We start from the raw sequence: 24,777 nt of genomic DNA on the forward strand, positions 1-24,777 counted from the left end.
ATAACCTAAAACACGAGGCCAAATCTACACTGGAGTTGCTTACCAAGGAGACAGGGGAGGTTCCTAAATGGCCGAGTTACAGTTTTGTCTTAAACTATGGCAAGACTTGAAAATGCTTGACTATTTGCACATTTTGTTACGTTACAGCCTTATTCTTAAATTGCTTTTATTTCTATCTACACATAATACCCCATAATGACAAAGCAGAAATAGGTTTTCCGAATTTTTAGCAAAAGTAAATGTAAAAAACGGAATTATGACATTTACATAAGTATTCAGACCTATGAGACTCGAAACTGAACTCAGCAATATCCTGTTTCCATTGATTCCACAACATGATTGGAGAGTCCACCTGTGGTAAATTAAATTGATTGGACATTATTTGGAAAGGCACACACCTGTCTATATATGGTCCAACAGTTGACAGTTCATGTCAGAGCAAAAACCAAGCCATGAGGTCGAAGGAATTTTCCTTAGAGCTCCGAGACAGGATTGTGCCAAGACTCTTCCTAGAGCTGGCCATCCGGCCAAACTAAGCAATCAGGGGAGAGGGGCCTTGTCAGGGAGGTGACCAAGAACCCAATGGTCACCTTGACAGGGCTCCAGAGTTGTGGAGATGTGGAGATGGGAGAACCTTCCAGAAGCACAACCATCTCTGCAGTACTCCACCAATCAGGCCTTTTATGGTAGAGTGGCCAGACGGAAGCCACTCCTCAGTAAAAGGCACATAACAGCTGCTTGGAGTTTGCCAAAAGGACTCTCAGACCATGAGAAACAATATTCTCTGATGAAACCAAGATTGAACTTTTTGACCTGAATGCCAAGAGTCACGTCTGGAGAAAACCTGGCACCCTACGGTGAAGCATGGTGGTGGCAGCATCATGCTGTGGGGATATTTTTCAGCAGCAGTGACTGGGAGACTAGTCAGGATCGAGGCAAAGATGAACGGAGCAAAGTACAGTGAGAACCTGCTCTAGAGCGCTCAGGACCTCATATTTGGGATGTCATGGTAAATATATTTCAGTTTATTTTTATTAGCAAAAAAAAAAAAAACTGTTTTAGCTTTGTCATTATGTGGTATTGTGTGTACAATAAGGCTCTAACGTAACAAAATGTTAAGAGGTCTGAATACTTTCCGAATGGACTGTACCACAAAAGTGGTGCCTTATTGCTATTATAAACTGGTTACCAATGTTATTAGAGAAGTAAAAAAAACAATGCCAGATACCGGTGGTCTACTATGATATTTTTTTATTTATTTTACCTTCATTTAATTAGGCAAGTCAGTTAAGAACAAATTCTTATTTTCAATGATGGCCTAGGAACAGTGGGTTAAATGCCTGTTCAGGGGCAGAACGACAGGTTTGAACCTTGTCAGCTCGGGGATTTGAACTTGCACCTTGCGGTTACTAGTCCAACACTCTAACCACTAAGTTACCCTGCCACCCCAATATATCATGGCTGTCGGCCAATCAGCATTCAAGGCTTGAACCTGAATGCTGATATAATTCAGCAATAATTATAATTAAGCAATAATAATTAAGCAATAAGGCCTGAGGGGGTGTGGTATATGGCAAATATTCAATGGGCTGTTCTTATGCACAACGCAACGCAGAGTGCTATGACACAGCCCTTAGCTGTGGTATACTCGCCAAATTTCACAAACCCCAGAGGTGCCTTATTGCTATTATAAACTGGTTACCAAAATAATTAGAGCAGTAAAAATAAATGTTTTGTCATACCCATGGTATATGGTCTTATATACCACGGCTTTCAGCCAATCAGCATTCAGGGCTCGAACCACCCAATTTATAATAAACCACTCAGTTTATATAATAAAACACATTACATGTTTGGTTGGAAGTTGTGTGGAATGGTAGAGGTGTGGCAATTGAATGGGCCAATCACAAGCAGCTATAAGGTGTACGCGAGAACAGGGCAGGGCCAGTTTGGCACGTATCCACCAACCAGCATGTGCTGAGAACAAACACAGCTGCCTTCTCATGACGTAACAGGGTTTAAGGGGATATATAAAAAAAAACTGTTGTTCTTTTACGGCTGTATCGACTAGGAATTCACGTGTAATCACGAGGCATCAGCAAAAAAGCATTTCGCCGGTTTTCCTAATCCAATTTTTACTATTTTATTTAAGGTAAACAAACCTATGTTCATAGGCCTGTCAAACGTTTACTGATGGAGAATGTAAAGTTAAATTGATGTCACTGGTTATGCTTTGATAGTGTTATTTTTCTTGTATACTGGTTGGTGTTAGCATCAGATGTTGACTAACCTGTTGCCGTCTTGTTTTTCAGAATTTGTAGTATGTTTTTAAGATACATCGTTTTTGAACGTTTTTCTATGGAAGAAAAAGGCAATCAAATCATAGTTGAAAGTAATTTCGACCAGAGAGACGCCTTTAGAGAATCCTGATCTCTGCCTTCACAGTCCTGGTTCCCTTAAGTGACGGTAAAGTATTCATAATATACAGGAACTGGATAACGTTTAACTTCAAGTTATTTTGCCCGATCTCCAGATGTAATGGACACTTTTTTTTTTTGGTTTTGATAAACAGTAAGTTGAAAGGTCTTCAACTTTAATTGTATTATAATTCAACAATTTTAATATTGGCTTGCCTGTTATTAGAAGTTCATTGTTTAGTTTTCCGGTCGCTACATTTTGTCCCTGCACGCACGGTGTTGATTAAATGGGTTGCTCATTGTCTGCTTCAGCATCGCATGAACAGGGTACAGCTCTCCCTTTGACTAGTTATTTCCTGTCAAGCACTACTGAGTAGACCACAAAGTGAGGTCTGTTCTGAAAATTGAGTAGACTATAAAGTGAGGTCTGTTGCAACAAGTTTGCTGCCACTCCGTGTGCTTTGGCCCCTTAAGGCCAGTAGGTCAACTGTAGGCTCCCATAGTCTAGTCACTTGAGTCCAACATACAATTGTGATTTGGCAACATGTCAGTGACAATTATGAATATTGCCATTGTAAAATTGTCCCCCCCTTTTCAGAATTGGGTAGAGTTCCCTGTCTCGTCTTCACCTCATCAGTCTTCTTAAATCTTCACATTCCATTCATCTTGATAAAATGGTTGGCTTCAGACCTGCGGATGTGCCCCCAACCGCTGCTGTGAAGTTTATTGGTGCTGGAACAGCGGCCTGCATTGCTGACCTATTCACCTTTCCATTGGACACAGCCAAAGTCCGGCTACAGGTAAGCCTAAGGAGCATGTGTTCTTTGTTGAAATGAACTGGTGGGGTCCTCTATTGTAGTATGATTTAATGGAGAATCCAAGCATTGCCCCCTTTAGCTGTTGGGGACCCAGGATGGTTACGACTGGTCACCGTTTCTCTGAAATCACCTGAAAGAACTCATTTGACAGGTCAAATGTGGCGAGCCATCATACTAAAAGGGATTAAGGGATGCTTGAGATTACTGCTGCGTCAATCATATTGTCTCTAACTCATTATTACTGCCTTGGGTCCACATTTGGGAACTTGGTTGGTCCACAAAATGATACCCAAATCCATTACCGACCCAAGATGACCCCTTTCATTTTTGGTTAATTGTATTCACCTTATTTTATTTTGCCAACATTAAAACTGACTTGCACCTTCTATTTTGTCCCTCCTGACTTCCTGACTTCCTTCCCCCAACTAAGTGGCCCAGGATGATTAAGCCCTAGGAATTGGCAGGCCCTGGACCTAGCATTGTGGACACTTGTGGCTGGATTCTCCTCCCACATCTGCCAGTGCTCCCTCCCCAGTGTCTATGTTAAGTCTCTCCATGCCCCTTTCGTTCCGCACAGATCCAGGGAGAGGGAAAAGGTGCGGCAGCTAGTCATGGCACAGCAGTGCGGTATCGGGGTGTGTTTGGTACCATCACCACCATGGTGCGTACAGAGGGTGCCAGGAGCCTCTACAGCGGGCTGGTGGCAGGGCTCCAGAGGCAGATGAGCTTTGCCTCTGTCCGCATTGGCCTCTACGACTCTGTCAAGTCATTCTACACCAAAGGCTCTGACCGTGAGTACATGTCACATACTGTATACCAACCTCAACCTTTTTAAATTGATACTTATTCTCTATTGAATGTTACTCAAACTGTTCTGATTGCCCATTTCTCTCTTCAGATGTAGGGATTGGCAGTCGTCTGCTGGCGGGCTGTACCACTGGAGCCATGGCAGTCGCATTAGCCCAACCCACAGATGTGGTGAAGGTGCGCTTTCAGGCACAGACTAGTTCCTCTGGGCTAAACCGGCGTTACCATGGCACCATGGAGGCCTACAAGACCATTGCCAAGGAAGAGGGCATCCGTGGCCTGTGGAGAGGTGGTTGTTTGCTTTATCACAAGGAAAATTTGTGCCTTTGTCAAATGTTTTTGTCAGCAGTATTGCTAACATTTCCATCCCCACCATGCAGGTACTGGCCCAAACATTGTCCGCAATGCTATCGTGAACTGCACTGAACTGGTTACATATGACCTAATCAAAGACCTACTTATTAGAAACACACCCCTGACTGGTGAGCCATTGCCTTGCCACATATTGTGCAGAATGGCTGACTTAACTGTCATGCTTCCCTCTGGTATTGTGATGCCTCTCCTTAACCCATTCCATTCACCCAACAGATGACCTCCCCTGCCACTTCACATCTGCATTCGGTGCAGGATTCTGCACCACTGTGATTGCCTCTCCTGTGGATGTGGTGAAGACGCGATATATGAACTCTGCCCTCGGCCAGTACAGCGGCGCCCTCAACTGTGCTATTGCCATGGTGACCAAGGAGGGACCCCTTGCCTTCTACAAAGGGTAAGCCATGTGTTTTAGTTGCTAGGGAGTAGTCTCCTGGCTTGGGTTGCAACACCTTCTCAATCAGTGGTTTATTCGCTGTTGCTGCTTGCGTTGTAACATTCATGAATGTCTAACCTGGTCGTTTTATTTCTTTCTCTGGTTTATTTGAATTTTTGCCTGGATCTAAGTTGTCTCTATTCTCTCCCTACAGGTTCATGCCCTCTTTCCTCCGACTGGGCTCGTGGAACGTGGTGATGTTTGTTACATATGAGCAGCTGAAACGTGCCATTATGGCTGCCCGCCAAAACTACACCACTCCTCTGTAGACCTGGCCATTGGCTGCAGTAGAGGGTGACCCTGTGCTGATGTGGTTGCTTTTTTAAAATTCAACAACAAATGTGGCCCATGTTTCCTTTTTTAACTACTTTTCACTCGAGTGTCTTTTTAAGTACTAACTTCTGACAATAAATGATATTTTGAAGTGGCTTCTCTTATGCAAATAACTTCACAATCTCACCTGTACCTACTGGTAAAGAACACCATTCTCAAATAGGGGTCCAAGGAAGGAGATTTGCAATCAGGCTGTATTTAATGGCTGTTTATTCAGAAAGCTAGGGCTTGGTTGATCAGGTGTTTCTTCTCCGCCGAGAGCTTTTGAGGGAAGTGAATGTCGAACTGGATGATGAGATCTCCTCTCTGGGAGGGATCCTGGGACACAGGCATGCCTTCTCCAGACACCACTTTGCTGTATTTTGGACTGGGTAGGGAAGTGAAAGTGAGAATTTTAGCATAGGTCATTTGAAGCTTTGACATACAAGAGATGTACACTTGCACCTTTGTCAAATCATGTATGAATTACTTTATAAAACAGCATGATCATAGTTTAGTATTCTTACAACAAGCAGGGTAGTTGCGAGTATAGTAGCATTTCCTGATCACAAATGGAACGGGCTTGGAACACTGCCAATTTGACTGGTACACTCAATGGCTGCCTGGTATTTTAATTTGGAATGTTAACTAATACATGGTAATGTAGACTTCATTCAAATTTATGGTTTTTTTTTTTTTGTAACGTCAGTTGGGTCAACATCTCATTGCTCATTGCATTAGCGGAAACGAGACTTCTCAGGGCAGGCCTGGTTGTAGTGGGATGTTTGTCAAATTAAATGTTTTGTTTACCCTGAACTTCTAACCTGCTACATGGGTCCCCAGTCAAAACCGGCAGGCCTGCCCTGAGCAGCCTTGGTTCCCACTAAGGCGATACAGCACAGAGTGAAGGGTACGATTCCTGATTTTACTTCCTGGCATGGGTCTAGGTTCAAAATATACAGATTAAAACGTCCCATAACATTTTGCGACTATTCAACAAGGAACCAGCTTCCGCGTTCGGAATGACTGAATGGTAGCAGCACAAAGTGAAACTAAATCGTAGTGAATGTCAGCGAACAAATGGCATAACTGCTTTATTTAGTTATCTACGGCCACTTTATTGCTGGTCACGTTTTCAATGCGAATCCAGCAATGGTGCTGGTCTCTTGGATTTCTTTAACGAACGCTTCTGTGTGGAATTGTTTGTCTTCAACCTAGGCACGGGTACACTCTGCCAGTCCATACATTATGCCATCATTGACCTGAATGTGGATGCCTGTTCTATTCATTCTATTTGACACAATGTGGTGAAATCGTCTTACAATCATAAACAAAGTCAAGCCTCCCCCAGCCTAGGCATGGGTACACTCTGCCAGTCCATACATTATGCCATCATTGACCCCCCCCCCCAATACAGTAGTAAAAGCACTACCCACTGCACAATGTCATTGATGGGGATATTGAGTATCCTGTCATCTAGTGTCTTCACTTCAACAGCGAATCCAGTCAAAGCCTGTGGGAAGGGGAATATACTAATTGTACGTTGAAAGACCTCAATGCAGATTTAATGGCTGAAGTATTTGGGAAGAACAATAGATATTCTACTCAACATGGGAGACATATTTTGCCTACAAAATTATTGCTGAGATAACATGCTTGAGACTTAGTAACCAAGTCGGAACACAATAGTTCCACAGTAGATCTGCAAGAAATGATTCTTTAGTGACCCATTTTGACCTGGACAAAGCATCAGGTGACTCTTTGTAGGTTAAACAAAGCAGACTATTGAGTGAAACATGTTCTCTGTACTTTCCCTCCAGGGTCAGACTTGGATTTTCTCACCTTCTCCAGAGAGATCTGGGCTGTAAAGACCAGGTCATTGTGTTGCCTTGCAAACCGGGGATGACTCTTCTGCCGCACAATGAACACAATATCTGCAGGAATACTGTTGGGTCCCTGGGAGAAACAACCAGCTAAATGTGTTGGGGAAGGTACTCTGAAAATGTACACTGAACAAAAATATAAACAACATGCAACAACTTCAAGGATTTTACTGAGTTACAGTTCATTTAAGGAAAAACGTTGATTGAAATAAATGAATTAGGTCCTAATCTATGAATTTCATATGACCGGGAACACATATGCATCTGTTGGTCAGACACCTTAAAAAAAAGGGTGTGGATCAGAAAACCAGTCACTATCTGGTGTGACCACCACTTGCCTCAACTCCTTCGCATAGAGTTGGTCAGGCTGTTGATTGTGGCCTGTGGAATGTTGTCCCACTCCTCTTCAATGGCTGTGCGAAGTTGCTGGATATTGGCAGGAACTGGAACACGCTGTCATACACGTCCACCCAGAGCATCCCAAATATGCTCAGTGGGTGACAAGTCTGGAAGAACTGGGACATTTTCAGCTTCCAGGAATTGTGTACAGATCCTTGCGACATGGGGTCCTGCAATATCATGCTGAAACATGAGGTGATGGCGGCGAATGAATGGCATGACAGTGGGCCTCAGGATCCATCACAGTACCTCTGTGCATTCAAATTGCCATCGATAAAATGCAATTATGTTCGTTGTCTGTAGCCTATGCCAGTCCTTACCATAACAGGGTTCCCACAAGTTGCTTGGGGTGCTTAAAATACTTGAATTTGGCACTCTGAAATTCCTCTACTGAAATCCCTTGAAAATCTGACAGTTTCTCAAGTTTACTTCAAAAGTACTTGAATTAAAATGAGAGAACAGCAAATGATAAAAATGTTAATATGAAAAATATTTGAGAAATGTATTGGTCTTGAAATTAACTTCCAGGCAGACTACCGAGTTTTACTTCCTCACGGGTTTCGCGCTCTGGTTGCCAGGCGAGCTCGCTCATTCCACCCATACTGCCACTCAGCCAGGCAGGTATAGAACTCACTGATTAGGCGCCACCAAACTTCACATTGATAGCTAAAATGCCTGGTCAAATGTAGATCAAATTCTGACTGGCAGGATATTGATGTTTATGAATGAGGATATTGATGTTTATGAATGGGTTTTGTCAGACCCAACCAGGGGTGTGGTGGAGGGTACACACCTTTTTATTTAGCTAATTATCGTTACCCACTTATTGCGTACCCAACGTTGATCAATGCTCAGAAGGTTTCTTGATCTGAGTTCTAATCACGCCTACCTCTGTGAACGAGTGGAATAGTGAATGATTCATGTATGCTCGTTATGTTCGCCTACTCTCACTGATTTTTTTATTTCACCTTTATTTAACCAGGCAGGCTAGTTGAGAACAAGTTCTCATTTACTGCGACCTGGCCAAGATAAAGCAAAGCAGTGAGACACAAACAACAACACAGAGTTACACATGGAAAAAACAAACATACAGTCAATAACACAATAGAGAAAAGTATATATACAGTGTGTGTACATGAGGTGAGGCAATAAATAGGTCATAGTGGCGAAATAATTACAATTTTGCAATTAAACACTGGAGTGATAGATGTGCAGAAGATTAATGTGCAAGTAGAGATCATGGGGTGCAAAGGTGCAAAAAGAGATAAATAACAGTATGGGGATGAGGTAGTTGGATGGGCTATTTACAGATGGGCTATGTACAGGTGCAGTGATCTGTGAGCTGCTCTGACAGCTGGTGCTTAAAGTTAGTGAGGGAGATATGGGTCTCCAGCTTCAGTGATTTTTGCAATTCTTTCCAGTCACAGGCCGCAGAGAACTGGAAGGAAATGCGGCCAAAGGAGGAATTGGCTTTGGGGGTGACCAGTGAAATATAACTGCTGCAGCGCGAGCTATGGGTGGGTGCTGCTGTGGTGACCAGTGAGCTGAGATATGGCGGGGCTTTACCTAGTAAAGACTTATAGATGACCTGGAGCCAGTTCCTTTGGCGACAAATATGAAGCGAGGGTCAGCCAACGAAAGCATACAGGTCGCAGGGGTGGGCAGTATATGGGGCTTTGGTGACAAAACGGATGGCACTGTGATAGACTGCATCCAATTTGCTGAGTAGAGTGTTGGATGCTATTTTGTAAATGACATCGCCGAAGTCAAGGATCGGCAGGATGGTCAGTTTTACGAGGGTAAGTTTGGCAGCATGAGTGAAGGATGCTTTGTTGTGAAATAGGAAGCCGATTCTAGATTTAATTTTGGATTGGAGATTCTTAATGTGAGTCTGGAAGGAGAGTTTACAGTCTAACCAGACCCCTAGGTATTTGTAGTTGTCCACATATTCTAAGTCAACCGTCCAGAGTAGTGATGCTGGACGGGCGGCAGGTGCAGGCAGCAATCGGTTGAAGAGCATGCATTTAGTTTTACTTGCATTTAAGAGCAGTTGGAGGCCACGGAATGAGAGTTGTATGGCATTGAAGCTCGTCTGGAGGTTAGTTAACACAGTGTCCAAAGAAGGGCCAGAAGTATGCAGAATGGTGTCATCTGCGTAGAGGTGGATCAGAGAATCACCAGCAGCAAAAGCGACATCACTGAAAAGAGTCGGCCCGAGAATTGAACCCAGTGGCACCCCCATAGAGACTGCCAGAGGTCCGGACAACGGGCCCTCCGATTTGATACACTGAACTCTGTCTGAGAAGTAGTTGGTGAACCAGGCGAGTCAGTCATTTGAGAAGCCAAGGCTGTCGAGTCTGCCGATAAGAATGTGGTGATTGACAGAGTCTAAAGCCTCGGCCAGGTCAATGAATACAGCTGGACAGTATTGTCTCTTATTGATGCCGGTTGTGATATCGTTTAGGACTTTGAGTGTGGCTGAGGTGCACCCTTGACCAGCTCGGAAACCAGATTTCATAGCGGAGAAGGTATGATGGGATTCGAAATGGTCAGTGATCTGTTTGTTAACTTGGCTTTCGAAGACCTTAGAAAGGCAGTGTAGGATATATATAGGTCTGTAGCAGTTTGGGTCTAGAGTGTCTCCCCCTTTGAAAAGGGGGATGACCGCAGCAGCTTTCCAATCTTTGGCGATCTCAGACGATACGAAAGAGAGGTTGAACAGGCTAGTAATAGGGGTTGCAACAATTTCGGCTGATAATTTTAGAAAGAGAGGGTCCAGATTGTCTAGCCCTGCTGATTTGTAGGGGTCCAAATTTTGCAGTTCGTTCAGAACATCAGCTATCTGGATTTGGGTGAAGGAGAAATGGGGGACGTTTGGGCAAGTTGCTTTGGGGTGTGCAGGGCTGTTGACCAGGGTAGGGGTGGCCAGGTGGAAAGCATGGCCAGCCATAGAAAAAATGCTTGTTGAAATTCTCAATTATTGTGGAGTTATCGGTGGTGACAGTGTTTCCCAGCCTCAGTGCAGTGGGCAGATGGGAGGAGATGCTCTTATTCTCCATGGACTTTACAGTGTCCCAGAACTTTTTGGAGTTTGTGCTGCAGGAAGCAAATTTCTCTTTGAAAAAGCTTTGCTAACTGCCTGTGTATATTGGTTCCTAACTTCCATGAAAAGTTGCATATCACAGGGGCTATTTGATGCTAATGCCGTACGCCACAGGATGTTTTTGTGATGTTCAATGGCAGTCAGGTCTGGAGTGAACCACGGGCTATATCTGTTCCTGTTTTTTTTTTAATTGAATGGGGCATGCTTATTTAAAGAGTAACCGGGCATCTTCTACTGACGGAATGAGGTCAATATCCTTCCAGGATACCCGGGCCAGGCCGATTAGAAAGGCCTGCTCGCTGAAGTGTTTTAGGGAGCGTTTGACAGTGATGAGGGGTGGTTGTTTGACCGCAGACCCATTAACGGACGACAAAAACTCTGCATACGACATAGGCAGAGAGGTGAAACGAACTACCTCAGCCCAGACCTACCGTGGCAAGTAGTAGAGAGACGCCGCTGACAGTGGGAATTATTTTAACGTCCCTCGACTCCTGCCGTGTGTTGGTGAAGTAGTGGTATAGCTTTAAAACATAAAGTGCATTATGGGTAACATAGTAGATTAACTTTCGCTTTTGATGCAATTGTTGTGGTGGCGGTAATGTAGCAGAACTGTGAGCCATGCCCTTTTTGAGCCATTATCCCACTTTTATTTTGTCATTCAGACTACCTCACATGGTGTACAAGTTTAAGAAATGTCAACTACTTAAGTGGAATTCCAGACTAACTCGTCATTAGCAGCGGATAAGATCCCCAAATGTGGAAATTACCCCAGAGCATCCATAAATTGCTCTGGCCCTGGAGCTAGCAAGTGAAGGCTCCCCTGAGCCTTCCCGACTACGGTCTGGAGGCGAGGAAGGAAAGGTAACACTGGGGGCTCTTCCCGGGATTTATCCTGCCTGCATCAGTGAGTTATTCACATTCTACCGGAATATCAAAGAAAAATCAATGGGGGGAAAAAAATGACTTTCACGAAGTGATGGCTAATGAAGTTATTCATCATTGTCTGAGTAGTGGCTGACATTCTAAATTAAGTTGTGAAATGGCGGCTACACACAGGAAATCTGTCATTACGGGAAAGAATCCGCCTGAGGATTCGACGTGCTACTCAAACCCATTCATGTCGCTAACTACAGTGAATGAAGACATGCTATCACAAATCTCATTTGCCAACTGGATACATTTATTTGATGTTGCAAATGCTAACCGTAACTGCAATTAACTTATTCCAAGTTCAGATGTAGCTAATATGCAGCCAGCTGCAGCTAATATGGCTGGCTCGTGCTGTGAGTCATAGACGGCTCCTCAACAGCCAAGGAGAGAATCGAATCCATTCAAGCCTCGTGAAAAATGGAAATGTGGGTGACAGTGGAATTGAATCATAGCTAAGTCACAACCAAAACTATGCCAGCTGGCATGCTAGATGCTCACCTGAAAATGCTATCTCTGGAAATGTGTTTCAACCAACTACTGAAATGCTGTATACTCCATGCACTAACCCTTTCAACTCTGCCAACCACAGACTCTATGCAGTGAGTACACCTGTAGATGCTGCTGACTCCCATTACCCACGCAGGATGCCAGCAGCTCTGCCCTCCACTCCAGCCATGCCTCCTGTGGAAAACCACCACTCACAATCACAGGACAGCTATGGATGTATCTGTGTGATGCTCTGCACACTGAAGGAAATTACATATACTGTTATGAAAATGAACAGTCTCGCCCCAGGCGAGCAAGATCCAGTTCACATGGCAGGCAGCCCCAGCGTATACATTATGATATCTCATCTGACAGTAAGGACGAATACGCTACTCGGAAGGAGAGGTTCCCCACACTACGACCAGGTAAGTTTGATGGTCTGAGCTCATGGAAAGAGTTCTTACATCGCTTTGAGAGCTGTGCTAGAGCTAATCACTGGTCAGAAAGGACAATATCAGTCCAGCTGAGATTCTGTTTAGTGGCCGTTGCAGGGGTTGTGGCCCACAAGAACCCTAGGTCTTCTCGTTGAGACTTCTCATGCATAGTGGGGAGGTGGACTCGGCATACGGGCCAGCATGGGTGCACGCGCCTGCCATTGGCATTGAGTTGACACAGAGAGTGCGCAAACCAGGTGAATCACTGCATGTGTTGAGAGATTACATTTATGAGAAAGTGTCCATTGTATATGCAGATCGCTCTGAGGGAGGACTCCATCAGTGTGGATGTCTTCACTAATGTTATTGGGTGACAGTGGAGACTCCAGCATTGTGCAGAAGCTACTGAAGAAGCATCCATGCACATTGGCACAAACCTACGAGGTTGCCCACAGGTACGAAACCACCAAGCGAGCAGCTAACAGTGTTACTCAACTAATGCAGTCTGGTGTGCGAACTACAGAGTGGAGAGCCAGAGCAGCTACCTTACGGGAATGCATCGACCACAGCGAAGATGAAGATGAGAGTTGGACCACACCACCTGTAGAGCGGAGTCTTAAACCTCCAAAGTCCAGCTTCAAGCCACACAAACCAAAGACTGGTGAGTGCAAAAATACAAATTGGAACGAAATCAGATGCCACAACTGCCAAGGCATTGGACACATGAAACAGAGTCCCTGAATCGCCCAATTCCACCAAAATCCAAAACACACCTGCTGTTCTCAGTGTCAAGGGCACAGGTCCCGAAATGTGTATCCACCTACTATTCTACAACATGGACGTACAGTGGGGCAAAAAAGTATTTAGTCAGCCACCAATTGTGCAAGTTCTCCAACTTAAAAAAATGAGAGAGGCCTGTAATTTTCATCATCGGTACACTTCAACTATGACAGACAAAATGAGAAAAAATCAAAATGAGAAAAAATCACATTGTAGGATTTTTAATGAATTTATTTGCAAATTATGGTGGAAAATAAGTATTTGGTCAATAACAAAAGTTTATCTCAATACTTTGTTATATACCCTTTGTTGGCAATGACAGAGGTCAAACGTTTTCCGTAACTCTTCACAAGGTTTTCACACACTGTTGCTGGTATTTTGGCCCATTCCTCCATGCAGATCTCATCTAGAGCAGTGATGTTTTGGGGCTGTTGCTGGGCTTTCAACTCCCTCCAAAGATTTTCTATGGGGTTGAGATCTGGAGACTGGCTAGGCCACTCCAGGACCTTGAAATGCTTCTTATGAAGCCACTCCTTCGTTGCCCGGGCGGTGTGTTTGGGATCATTGCTGAAAGACCCAGTCACGTTTCATCTTCAATGCCCTTGCTGATGGTAGGCTTTGTTACTTTGGTCCCAGCACTCTGCAGGTCATTCACTAGGTCCCCCCGTGTGGTTCTGGGATTTTTGCTCACCGTTATTGTGATAATTTTGACCCCACGGGGGGAGATCTTGCGTGGAGCCCCCGATCGAGGGAGATTATCAGTGGTCTTGTATGTCTTCCATTTCCTAATAATTGCTCCCACAGTTGATTTCTTCAAACCAAGCTGCCTACCATTTGCAGATTCAGTCTTCCCAGACTGGTGCAGGTCTACAATTTTGTTTCTGGTGTCCTTTGACAGCTCTTTGGTCTTTGGAGTTTGGAGTGTGACTGTTTGAGGTTGTGGACAGGTGTCTTTTATACTGATAACAAGTTCAAACAGGTGCCATTAATACAGGTAATGAGTGGAGGACAGAGGAGCCTCTTAAAGAAGGTCTGTCACAGGTCTGTGAGAGCCAGAAATCTTGCTTGCTTGTAGGTGACCAAATACTTATTTTCCACCATAATTTGCAAATAAATTCATTACAAATCCTACAATGTGATTTTCTGGATTTTTTTTCTCATTTTGTCTGTCATAGTTGAAGTGTACCTATGATGAGAATTACAGGCCTCTCTCATATATTTAAGTGGGAGAACTTGCACAATTGGTGGCTGACTAAATAGTTTTTTGCCCCACTGAATGTGCTCTTTAGGACCGTTACGACACCATTCACCTAGACGGTAAACGTCCACTCCAGCTATCGACTGTGGAGTCTCTGCTGGGCATTGGTCCTGTAAATGTCAAAGTCTTTGGAGAAGTTCACCTGTCCATTCAGGTTGGTACCAGCACAGTGAGTGTTAACACGGAGAACACCGAAGCCATCCTTGGTCAGCCAGAGGATTGTACTGTTTGATGAGCAGGTGCCCTACTTCAACTCGAAGAACAAACCGAAGGTGCCTGTCATAAGAATAGCATGCACAGCCGTCTTGAATCATGATGTGAGAATATCGTGCCGGGGAATGCACACTTCCGGGAACCTGTCAGAGGATGACGTGGTGCTGAGCCCAACTAAAGGATTAATTGAGAAGTATCGTCTTCTGGTGGCACAGGTTGTGGTTGACGCACAGGCCAATAATCAAATCCCCATCAGGCTCTACAACCCAGGAACAGAGTCTGTGAAAGTAAAGAAGGGTGCTATCGCCGGATTCCTCCAGGCAGCAGATGTTGATTAGGCCACTGATATTTCTTCCATGTCACCAAAAACTAGTCTCGTCTCCCCAGCGGTTCCTGCTCACTTACAGTTGGTATATATGGAGAGCTCTACTGTGCTAAGTGCAGACAAATGTTGTCATGGCATGCAAAAAGGACCAGACATATCATCTATGTGTGGACTACAGGGCTCTAAATGAGCGTACTATTAAGGATGCATATCCACTTCCTCGTATCCAAGGCACTCTAGATACCCTGTCAACAGCCAAATGGTTTAGCACTTTGGACTTAGCGTCAGGCTACTGGCAGGTAGAGCTTACTCCCAGGGCCCGTAGGCGGACGCTTTCTGCAGCAGGAAGTGCCTCAATGGAATGTGATGCCTTTTGGGGTCTGCGACGCACCACTGACGTTTCAACATCTAATAGACCGCGTCCTGGCCGGAATGCAATGGGAGACCTGCTTAGTAAATCTAGAGGACATCATCATCATCATCATCATCATCCTGGGAAGGGATGTCACAGAGATACTCCAACGCCTGGTACAAGTGTTCGATCGGCTACGCCAAGCCAAACTGAAATTGAAACTCTCCAAGTGCTGTTTCTTCCGCCGACAGGTGTTTTCCAAACACAGCATCGCCACAGATCCCAGAAAATTCTGAAAGTCCAAGAATGGTCCCAGCCTACCTGTTTCAGAAGTCCGTCAGCCTGGCCTCGTACTACTGACGATTTGTCAAACATTTTGCTGCTGTAGCCAAGCCCCTTTGAGCTTACAAAGAAGCATGCTAATTTCCGGTGGACGCCAGAGTGCCAGGAGGCGTTCAAAGAATTAAAGAAGATACTCACCACCACGCTCGTCTTGGGCTATCCACTCAATGGTGCTTTGCTGGTGACACTGTCGGCAATTTATTTAGAATTCAAGGCACACTTAACCAGCATGGCTACCACAGCATTATGCAGTGATACGCCATCCCATCTGGTTTGCGCTTAGTGGGACTATCATTTGTTTATCAACAGGACAATGACCCAAGCCCCCCCCCCAGACTGTGTAAGCACTATTTGACCAAGAAGGAGAGTGATGGGGTGCTGCATCAGATGACCTGGCCAGGAATTTGGAATGAGTTGGACCTCAAAGTGAAGGAAAAGCAGCCAACAAGTGCACAGCATGTGGGAACTCCTTCAAGAATGTTGGAAAAGCATTCCAGGTGACTTCCTCATGAAGCTGGTTGAGAGAATGCAAAGAGTGTGCAAAGCTGTCATCAAGGCAAAGTGTGGCTACTTTGAAGAATCTAAAATATATTTTGATTTGTTTAACATTTGTTTGGTTACTACATGATTCCATATGTGCTTTTCATAGTTTTGATGTCTTCACCATCATTTTTACAATGTAGAAACTTTTTTTTTTTTACTTTCAAAAACTTGAATGAGTAGGTGTGTCCAAACTTTTGACTGGTACTGTATATATTTTCTTATTAACTCTTATTTTCTGAAAATGGCATTGTTAGTTAAGGGCTTGTAATTAAGCATTGCACGGTAAGGTCATGTTGTATTCAAATAACATTTGATTTGAACTAAGGGCATTTTACACTGTCAGAATTCACTTTCATGTCATTATGTGTTGGAATATCATGGGGGGCCTACAATGTAGTGAAATATAAAGACAATTTGAATATAAAGACAATTGAATATTATGTACACTGAAAAAATATATAAACACAACATGCAACAATTTTAAATATTTTACTGAGCTACAGTTCATTTAAGGAAGTCAGTCAATTTAAGTAAATTCATTAGGCCCTAATCGATGGATTTCACATGTCTGGGCAGGGGTGCAGCCATGGGTGGACATAGGCCCACCCACTTGGGAGCCAGGGCTGTATTACAGACCGAAATACTCCTCAGTTTCATCAGCTGTCTGGGTGGCTGGTCTCAGACGATCCCGCAGGTGAAGAAGCCAGATGCGGAATTCCTGGGCTGGCGTGATTACACATGGTAAGCGGTTGTGAGGCTGGTTGGACGTACTGCCAAATCCTCTAAAACGACGTTGGAGGCGTCTTATGGTAGAGAAATTAACATTAAATTCTCTGGCAATAGATCCACTGTACATTCCTGCAGTCAGCATGCCAATTGCACGCTCCCTCAAAACTTGAGACATCTGTGGCATTGTGTTGTGTGACAAAACAGCACATTTTAGAATGGCCTTTTATTGAACCCAACAGAAGGTGCACTTGTGTAATACTCATGCTGTTTAATCAGTCTCTTAATATGCCACACCTGTCAGGTGGATGTATTTTCTTGGCAAAGGAGAAATGCTCACTAACAGGGATGTAAACAAATTTGTGCACAACATTTTAGAGAAATAAGCTATTTGTGCATATGGACAATTTCTGGGATCTTTATTTCAGCTCATGAAAGATGTGACCAACACTACATGTTGCGTTTATATTTTTTGTTCAGTGTCGTTTACCAAGCTAGCAATTACTTCACACTGGAAAGCTACCCTTTAGTGTAAAAAAACATAGTTTACTTAACTAAAATTAGTTTGAAAAAGTAGTTCACTGCATCCAAACTACTTCATGAAATTATATGTATATCGGACATTTCAAAGACAACTTTGATGCAAGAACAGATCAGTTTGGGGTCATGTGTTAACAGAATGCCTATTAAAGACAAATAATGTTTCAATTGAGAATTAGGAATTAGGCAGGTCTGAAGCCAAAAAAGAAAGGAAATGATTGCCTACTAAACACTACCTAGATATGAATTGTGATTAACTACCACCAAACTATCACTACTCCCCAACACTGGGGAGTAGGGGAGTAAGTTATATCTATAGAAGATAAACACAGACACTGGATATTTACGTGTACAAACATTAATGTGGCAGGTTGGAGCCCCTGAGGGAACTAACGTCTGTAAAACGCATAGCTAAAAAGCACAATAAGATGTAATTTAAGCACTGAGTGGGTGATGATTATCTTACCTGATCACCCTCCTTTGGGAATGTTATCCTAGTGTCTTCATTCCATCCTGGTTTGACAATGATAGTCAATATTTTGTCCTTGATACTGGATGTGTGTCCATCTTCATTCATGACCTGGTTCAGAGGTTGAGCAAATTTACACTGAATCTGATACTGGTTACCTGAAGTAAGCCGTACAGCTGAACAGAATAACAATGTTTAAAGTTAGAGCTTTTCTTTTTTAAATACTCAATATAGGCCTATAGGTACGTTGATTGAAGGACATCTCAACACTCATCAGGCATTATGATCCCATCTTACCCTACGAGATATTTTGATCTTTTTGGTACATCCATAGAAGAGGTCTTCCAAGGCCAAGTGAAGGTCCCTTTCAATGGGGGAGTCTTGTGTTTTCACTCCTCTTCCTCGCAGGCCTCCAAACCCAATGGCCACTTCATTCCCATCTTTCATGTGGAAGTCTGAAGAGGGAAGCATTATCATGCAAGAACAGGAAGAGTTGTCATTACTATGGAGATCATTTAAATAAATCAAACAAGTAAAACTTATATAAAGAAAATACTGAATGTTCTTTTTCCTACCTGCGAATGGGTTGTCACCTCCAAAAAATTGCCTGAATATCTTGTCTGGGTTTCCATGGTAGATGTATCCTGATGTCCAAGCTCCAGTCTCCCCAGACTGAAGTGGGATACCTCCCTTCAGACCCTCTTCTCCAAACTTGTCATAGGTTGCCTTTTTTCGAGCTGAAAAATAAATATTGTGGGCCTATCATTTTATGTGACCTGACGTCTCTGAAGATTTCCCCAAGCAGCACTGAACTGATCGTGGCAGCGTCTACACTGATGATTGTTGTAACGTTTACTTACGGTCACTCAAAACATCATAGGCCTCGGCAAGTTGATTGAATTTTTCATAGGCACCCGGTTTGCTGTTTGTGTGAGGATGGTACTTCAAGGCAAGTCGTCGGTATCTACAGGGGCAAAAAAATACAGCTAAGCATAGTTGTTTTTATGAAAACGTATCTAGTAGGCTAGCTAATGTAATGTATGTAAAAATGTTTTAGCTTTTGTCATTTTGAGACAAAGATAAAAAAGTAACTAATCTTACGATTTTTTTATGTCTGCATCTGTTGCATTTCTATTTATCTCCAATGCTGCATAATAATCCCTCCCCATTGTCGATTAAAATAAAATGAACATGTAATATGAAAAGCTAAACAAATATAGAAAGCTAACTAGCTAACGTTACTGTTAGCTAGGTCTTACAGTAAGAAAAAAAAAAAAACATGGGATGGACAATTGTTTGCGGTTTCTGTATTTGGTTGCCATAGAAGCGCGACGCTTTAAATGTATTTATTGGGAGTTGCCGATGGATGGCGCCAAATCAAAGGTTACAACCCCTGTAGTCACCGTGCACCTTCGCCTCTAACTCTTTCACAACACATACCGAAGCACTGTTAGCCAGACCATTAACACGTCAGCCGCTGGTTGTGCTTTATCTACGCAATCAGGCAATAAACCACCGTTAGTTAATCCATTGATAAATCAATGTACTGAAAACATGTATTTACCTTATTCTTGCTTTTAGCATCCGATGAAGCAATTTCTACACCAAGAATAAACCAACCAATTGGATTTTAGATTAAATATTTGATTTGAAGCTACAACAGCAAAGTATATGTCCTACATTCATCCAAAATTAATTTATATAAAAAAAAACGTGATGAAAAAATATATGAAACGGTAGATGTCAGAAGAAGTATGATGACAGTTGAGGTAAAATGGTGGGGTGAACAGTCTTTGCTCTCACTAGGTCATCTGTGCCATCAGTCCCTCTAGCTCTGGACGTGCCTTGAAACTGGCTTGGTAATCTGCCTCTGTGTGCTAGGGGAAACAGAAAAGCAAGTGTTATGATATTGAACAGTTAGTAACAAAATAAATGTACATAGATATAGGATATGATCCATGTGCAAAAGAAAAGTCATGCAGAGGTCAACACAGACAGAATATGCTCACTGGCTTTACAGAGAGTTGAAACCCCTCTGGCTGATTCTTCAACATAACCTCCATGAAGATGGGGCATAATGTGGCGTTTAGTTGGCTGAGCTGTAAACAAAATCCTTATCAATGCTCTAGAGTGAAAAGTTATGTCATGCAACTGCCAAAAGTTCAGAGAACACATTACTAACACTCAAAACACTCCATTACCTGAACAATTCGCTCATGGGTCTTGAGGATGGCGTCTACATACATCTTGGTCGGTCCCTTGCTCCGGCATGACCATGACTTCTGTGCTCTTAGTGGGCAATGCATAGCTGAGATGAGGAGAATAGTTAGTTCATCCCTTTAAGGTTTGTTAATTAATCAATAAATAAAAGACCTTGGATGATGTAATCCCATGCTATGCAAGAGGGCCAAATATGTGCCTCCTATTGAAGCATTATGAACTTTGCAACAGACATGGATATTTGGGCCATAAAATCACTGAGCAAAAAAAGGCAAGCATGGTGTAAAATGTGAACCTGGTATTACACCTGATTATAGGCTACTAAAGCCAACGACGTATCGCTGCACCACAGTTTTATTGAAAACAGCGTTAAAAAAAACTGCTCTGATATTCACACGCTGATATTTATTGCTAACCAACAGATGTCACTAATGTGCATTGTGAACAGATAAAGAACCTCAGAGTAATGAACTATTTTTCGGGCACAATTTGGTGAAGGCGCTGAAAGCCTTCAGAAATCCTCAGTTCCCCATCACTAATATAATCCCTTCCTAAGGCTTTCCTATAAAGTCTAAATGTATACACATAGTAGTAACTTATTATTGTTATTGGGGGAGGATGTTTATCTGATACCGATGCCCTTAAAATAAAATAAACAGACATCATGGTAGCTAGCTACCACCCATAGACTTAGACATTGCATCATTGGATCTGTCCTATTATGGAATCTGAGTGCATGGGCAGCACCATTGAGGCCCGGTCCAATGTACGTGAATGAATGGCCAATGAGGCCTGTAACTGGATAGAAGGCAAACAAATCATCCATCTATCAAGTGTTTTGATATGATATACTGTTTGACCTTCCTTCTTGCTTGCTTGCCAGCTAACTACAACCTGTGTCAAAGATGCCATTTCTTGGTAGAAGACACATTACCTTGAGAATGACAGGATTCATTGCTCTAATTTTAAACTGAAGTCATCACGTCATAAATCTCGAAATTATTTTAGATTTTGCTGTAGCTAGTTGTTGCATATGTACACAAGAGGTTCTGAGAAAAACGCTTCCTTTTGGTCTGCCTGACTCAAATGTAGTGTCAGAATAAGGATAATATCTTAGTTCTGCTTTCAAATGTGTTTTATCCTTGTTTGCTTCTTCTGTTTTATTTTCATTTTCTTGAGTAAAAGTAAAGATACGGTAATAGAAAATAACTCAAGTAAAAGTGAAAGTTACCCATTAAAATACCACTTGATTAAAAGTCTAAAAGTATTTGGTTTAAAATAATAATACATTATTTCAAATTGAAATAGGAATGTAATGAAGTAAAGAAAGTTGTCAAAAATATAAATTATAAATTACAGATCTCCCCCTTATGGTGCTTTTAAGACAAACGGGTACTTGGAAAAAACGAGGTCAGTCATGACATCAGTGATCTATAGGTCGGAAAGTCGGAGCTCTAGAAAGATGGCCGAGTTTCCGGCTTGGAATTTCGAGTTGGTTAACCATTCAATACTATTTTTTTTCCTGTCGGTGCGCATTTTTCCCCGAGTTCACGGTTGTCTTGAACGCACTGAAGTCGGAGATTTACGAGTTTCCGTTGTTTTGAACACTGCAAGAGCCACTGCATCAACTCCCCTTTAATCTGTGACAGAGACATTCTCGGATGTGTAATTTACATTCCCATGCAAAAACTTCGCCTCTTCCTCTCTGGCCCAAATAATACATGGAATTTAATGAAATATCCAAAATTAGGACGCGAGAACGAAACACAAAAGCAGCAAGCCACGTTTTAATGTACAGGTTCCCATTAAGAAATATATTTAAGCAATAAGGCCCGAGGAGGTGTGGTACATGGCCAATAAATATACCACGGCTAAGGGCTGTTCTTAAGCACCACGCATCATGGAGTGCCTGGATACAGCCCTTAGCCGTGGTATATTTGCCATACACTACAAACCTTATTGCTATTATAAACTGGTTACCAACGTAATTAGAGCAATAAAATTAAATGTTTAGTCATACACGTGGTATACGGTCTGATACACCACAGCTGTCAGCCAATCAGCACTCAGGGCTCGAACCGCCCTGTTTATAATACCGGATATATCATATATTGGAAGGTTTGTGGGCCATAATGACATAATTTAGACCACTGCATCGGATGCCACAATTGCATTGTATTGGTGGAGCCGTGTCTGTCGTCGTAAAAAATTAGGTTGTGACAAACTTCCTCTGAAACAGCTAGCGAGTGGGAGTGCTACCAGTGTGTCGTGAACAACTTTAGCGTGAGCAACAATAATTGAATCGGCAGTTCACCTTCAAAATAAAAGTAATCCATGGAAACTGATTTAAACGGATTAAACTAGTGGAATGATGCCACAACTGGACTAGATAATGCTAAAGGTTGGGATGTAAATGACAATTACTCGTTAATTTGACAAAAAACATGTACAAATATTGCAATAAAAGTGGATGTATTTGAATTCAGAATTCCATTGGGGCATACATATATGCGCTGTTCAGCCTAACCTATGGATTGTGCATCCATGAAATGGTTAAATGGTTTATCAGCCTATTCAGTGACAGCCACATAACATACATGTGAAGAGTTTCCACAGATATTAGGGTCTTAGCTCTTATTGCGGAACTCTAAAACCACTGAAATGAGCAACATTAAGCTCATTCTTTAAAAGTAACTTCCTCACCATTTTAGATTTTTTATTTTTTTATTTTACCTTTATTTAACCAGGCAAGTCAGTTAAGAACAAATTCTTATTTTCAATGACGGCCTGGGAACAGTGGGTTAACTGCCTGTTCAGGGGCAGAACGACAGATTTGTACCTTGTCAGCTCGGGGGTTTGAACTCACAACCTTCCGGTTACTAGTCCAACGCTCTAACCACTAGGCTACCCTGCCGCCCCATGCTCCGTTCAAAAAATGCAGAACTAAGAACAGATATAGCCTTTGGTTCACTCCAGACCTGACTGCCCTCGAACCAGCACAAAAACATCCTGTGGCGGACTGCAATAGCATTGAATAGTCATCGCGATATGCAACTGTTCAGGGAAGTCAGGAACCAATACACGCAGTCAGTCAGGAAAGCAAAGGCCAGCTTCTTCAGGCAGAAATTTGCATCCTGTAGCGCTAACTCCAAAAAGTTCTGGGACACTGTAAAGTCCATGGAGAACAAGAGCACCTCCTCCCAGCTGCCCACTGCACTGAGGCTAGGTAACACGGTCACCACCGATAAATCCATGATTATCGAAAACTTCAACAAGCATTTCTCAACGGCTGGCCATGCCTTCCTCCTGGCTACTCCAACCTCGGCCAACAGCTCCGCCCCCCCCCACCAAATGCATACTTTTCAACCATTCACTGCCTGCACCCGCACGCCCGACCAGCATCACCACCCTGGATGGTTCCGACCTAGAATATGTGGACATCTATAAGTACCTAGGTGTCTGGCTAGACTGTAAACTCTCCTTCCAGACTCATATCAAACATCTCCAATCTAAAATCAAATCTAGAGTCGGCTTTCTATTCCGCAACAAAGCCTCCTTCACTCACGCCGCCAAACTTACCCTAGTAAAACTGACTATCCTACCGATCCTCGACTTCGGTGATGTCATCTACAAAATAGCTTCCAATACTCTACTCAGCAAACTGGATGCAGTTTATCACAGTGCCATCCGTTTTGTTACTAAAGCACCTTATACCACCCACCACAGCTGGCCCTCGCTACATATTCGTCGCCAGACCCACTGGCTCCAGGTCATCTACAAGTCCATGCTAGGTAAAGCTCCACCTTATCTCAGTTCACTGGTCACGATGGCACGCGCTCCAGCAGGTGTATCGCACTGATCATCCCTAAAGCCAACACCTCATTTGGCCGCCTTTCATTCCAGTTCTCTGCTGCCTGTGACTGGAACGAATTGCAAAAATCGCTGAAGTTGGAGACTTTTATCTCCCTCACCAACTTCAAACATCTGCTATCTAGGCAGCTAACTGATCGCTGCAGCTGTACATAGTCTATTGGTAAATAGCCCACCCAATTTTACCTACCTCATCCCCATACTGTTTATATTTATTTACTTTTCTGCTCTTTTGCACTCCAATATCTCTACCTGTACATGACCATTTGATCATTTATCACTCCAGTGTTAATCTGCAAAATTGTAATTATTCACCTACCTCCTCATGCCTTTTACACACAATGTATATATACTTTTTTTTTCTACTGTTATTGACTTGTTAATTGTTTACTCCATGTGTAACTCTGTGTTGTCTGTTCACACTGCTATGCTTTATCTTGGCCAGGTCGCAGTTGCAAATGAGAACTTGTTCTCAACTTGCCTACCTGGTTAAATAAAGGTGAAATAAAAATAAATAAAAAACAGTCAACCTATGTGCATTGAACATTCATATTGTTTACTTGTTTACTCCATGTGTAACTCTGTGTTTTTGTTTGTGTCACACTGCTTTGCTTTATCTTGGCCAGGTCGCAGTTGCAAATGAGAACTTGTTCTCAACTAGCCTACCTGGTTAAATAAAGGTCAAATAAAAAAAATATTGCACTGTACAGCCTAATCTATGGTTTGTGCACCCATGAAAATG

The 24,777-nt window shown here is 42.9% G+C and overlaps 2 protein-coding genes and 1 pseudogene across 3 annotated transcripts; 1 reads left to right on the plus strand and 2 right to left on the minus strand.

Moving 5' to 3' along the window:
- Positions 1-1,989: 1,989 nt before the first annotated feature.
- On the plus strand, positions 1,990-5,280 carry ucp2b (uncoupling protein 2B). Of its 2 annotated transcripts, none has more exons than XM_021622415.2 (8): positions 1,990-2,152; positions 2,313-2,571; positions 3,016-3,217; positions 3,813-4,026; positions 4,134-4,331; positions 4,423-4,524; positions 4,631-4,811; positions 5,005-5,280. In XM_021622415.2, exons 3-8 carry the CDS (start codon positions 3,092-3,094, stop codon positions 5,117-5,119), a joined length of 936 nt encoding a protein of 311 aa, XP_021478090.2. In that variant the 5' UTR covers positions 1,990-2,152; positions 2,313-2,571; positions 3,016-3,091; the 3' UTR covers positions 5,120-5,280.
- A 96-nt stretch (positions 5,281-5,376) lies between these two features.
- On the minus strand, positions 5,377-19,280 carry dnajb13 (DnaJ heat shock protein family (Hsp40) member B13). Its single transcript, XM_021623277.2, has 8 exons — positions 19,047-19,280; positions 18,806-18,909; positions 18,521-18,682; positions 18,243-18,400; positions 17,943-18,056; positions 7,005-7,118; positions 6,599-6,675; positions 5,377-5,550 (listed from the first exon to the last, which is right to left on the minus strand). The coding sequence occupies exons 1-8, from the start codon at positions 19,112-19,114 to the stop codon at positions 5,397-5,399; spliced, it is 951 nt and encodes a 316-aa protein (XP_021478952.1). The 5' UTR covers positions 19,115-19,280; the 3' UTR covers positions 5,377-5,396.
- A 467-nt stretch (positions 19,281-19,747) lies between these two features.
- On the minus strand, positions 19,748-24,608 carry LOC110536834 (annotated as a pseudogene).
- Between the last annotated feature and the right edge of the window lie 169 nt (positions 24,609-24,777).

The sequence above is a fragment of the Oncorhynchus mykiss genome, chromosome 12 (genome assembly GCF_013265735.2).
Source record: "Oncorhynchus mykiss isolate Arlee chromosome 12, USDA_OmykA_1.1, whole genome shotgun sequence".
Taxonomy (NCBI): Eukaryota; Metazoa; Chordata; class Actinopteri; order Salmoniformes; family Salmonidae; genus Oncorhynchus; species Oncorhynchus mykiss.

What these genes read in the sequence shown, in the direction of transcription:
- ucp2b (XM_021622415.2), top strand. Translation starts at nt 3,092, where the DNA reads ATGGTTGGCTTCAGACCTGCGGATGTGCCCCCAACCGCTGCTGTGAAG. An exon ending in TAGAAACACACCCCTGACTG is followed by an intron (nt 4,525 to 4,630) that starts GTGAGCCATTGC and finishes TTCACCCAACAG; the next exon opens with ATGACCTCCCCTGCCACTTC. An exon ending in CCCCTTGCCTTCTACAAAGG is followed by an intron (nt 4,812 to 5,004) that starts GTAAGCCATGTG and finishes CTCTCCCTACAG; the next exon opens with GTTCATGCCCTCTTTCCTCC.
- dnajb13 (XM_021623277.2), bottom strand. Translation starts at nt 19,114, where the DNA reads ATGGGGAGGGATTATTATGCAGCATTGGAGATAAATAGAAATGCAACA. An exon ending in CTATGATGTTTTGAGTGACC is followed by an intron (nt 18,683 to 18,805) that starts GTAAGTAAACGT and finishes TTTATTTTTCAG; the next exon opens with CTCGAAAAAAGGCAACCTAT. An exon ending in AGATCAAAATATCTCGTAGG is followed by an intron (nt 18,057 to 18,242) that starts GTAAGATGGGAT and finishes CCTCTGAACCAG; the next exon opens with GTCATGAATGAAGATGGACA.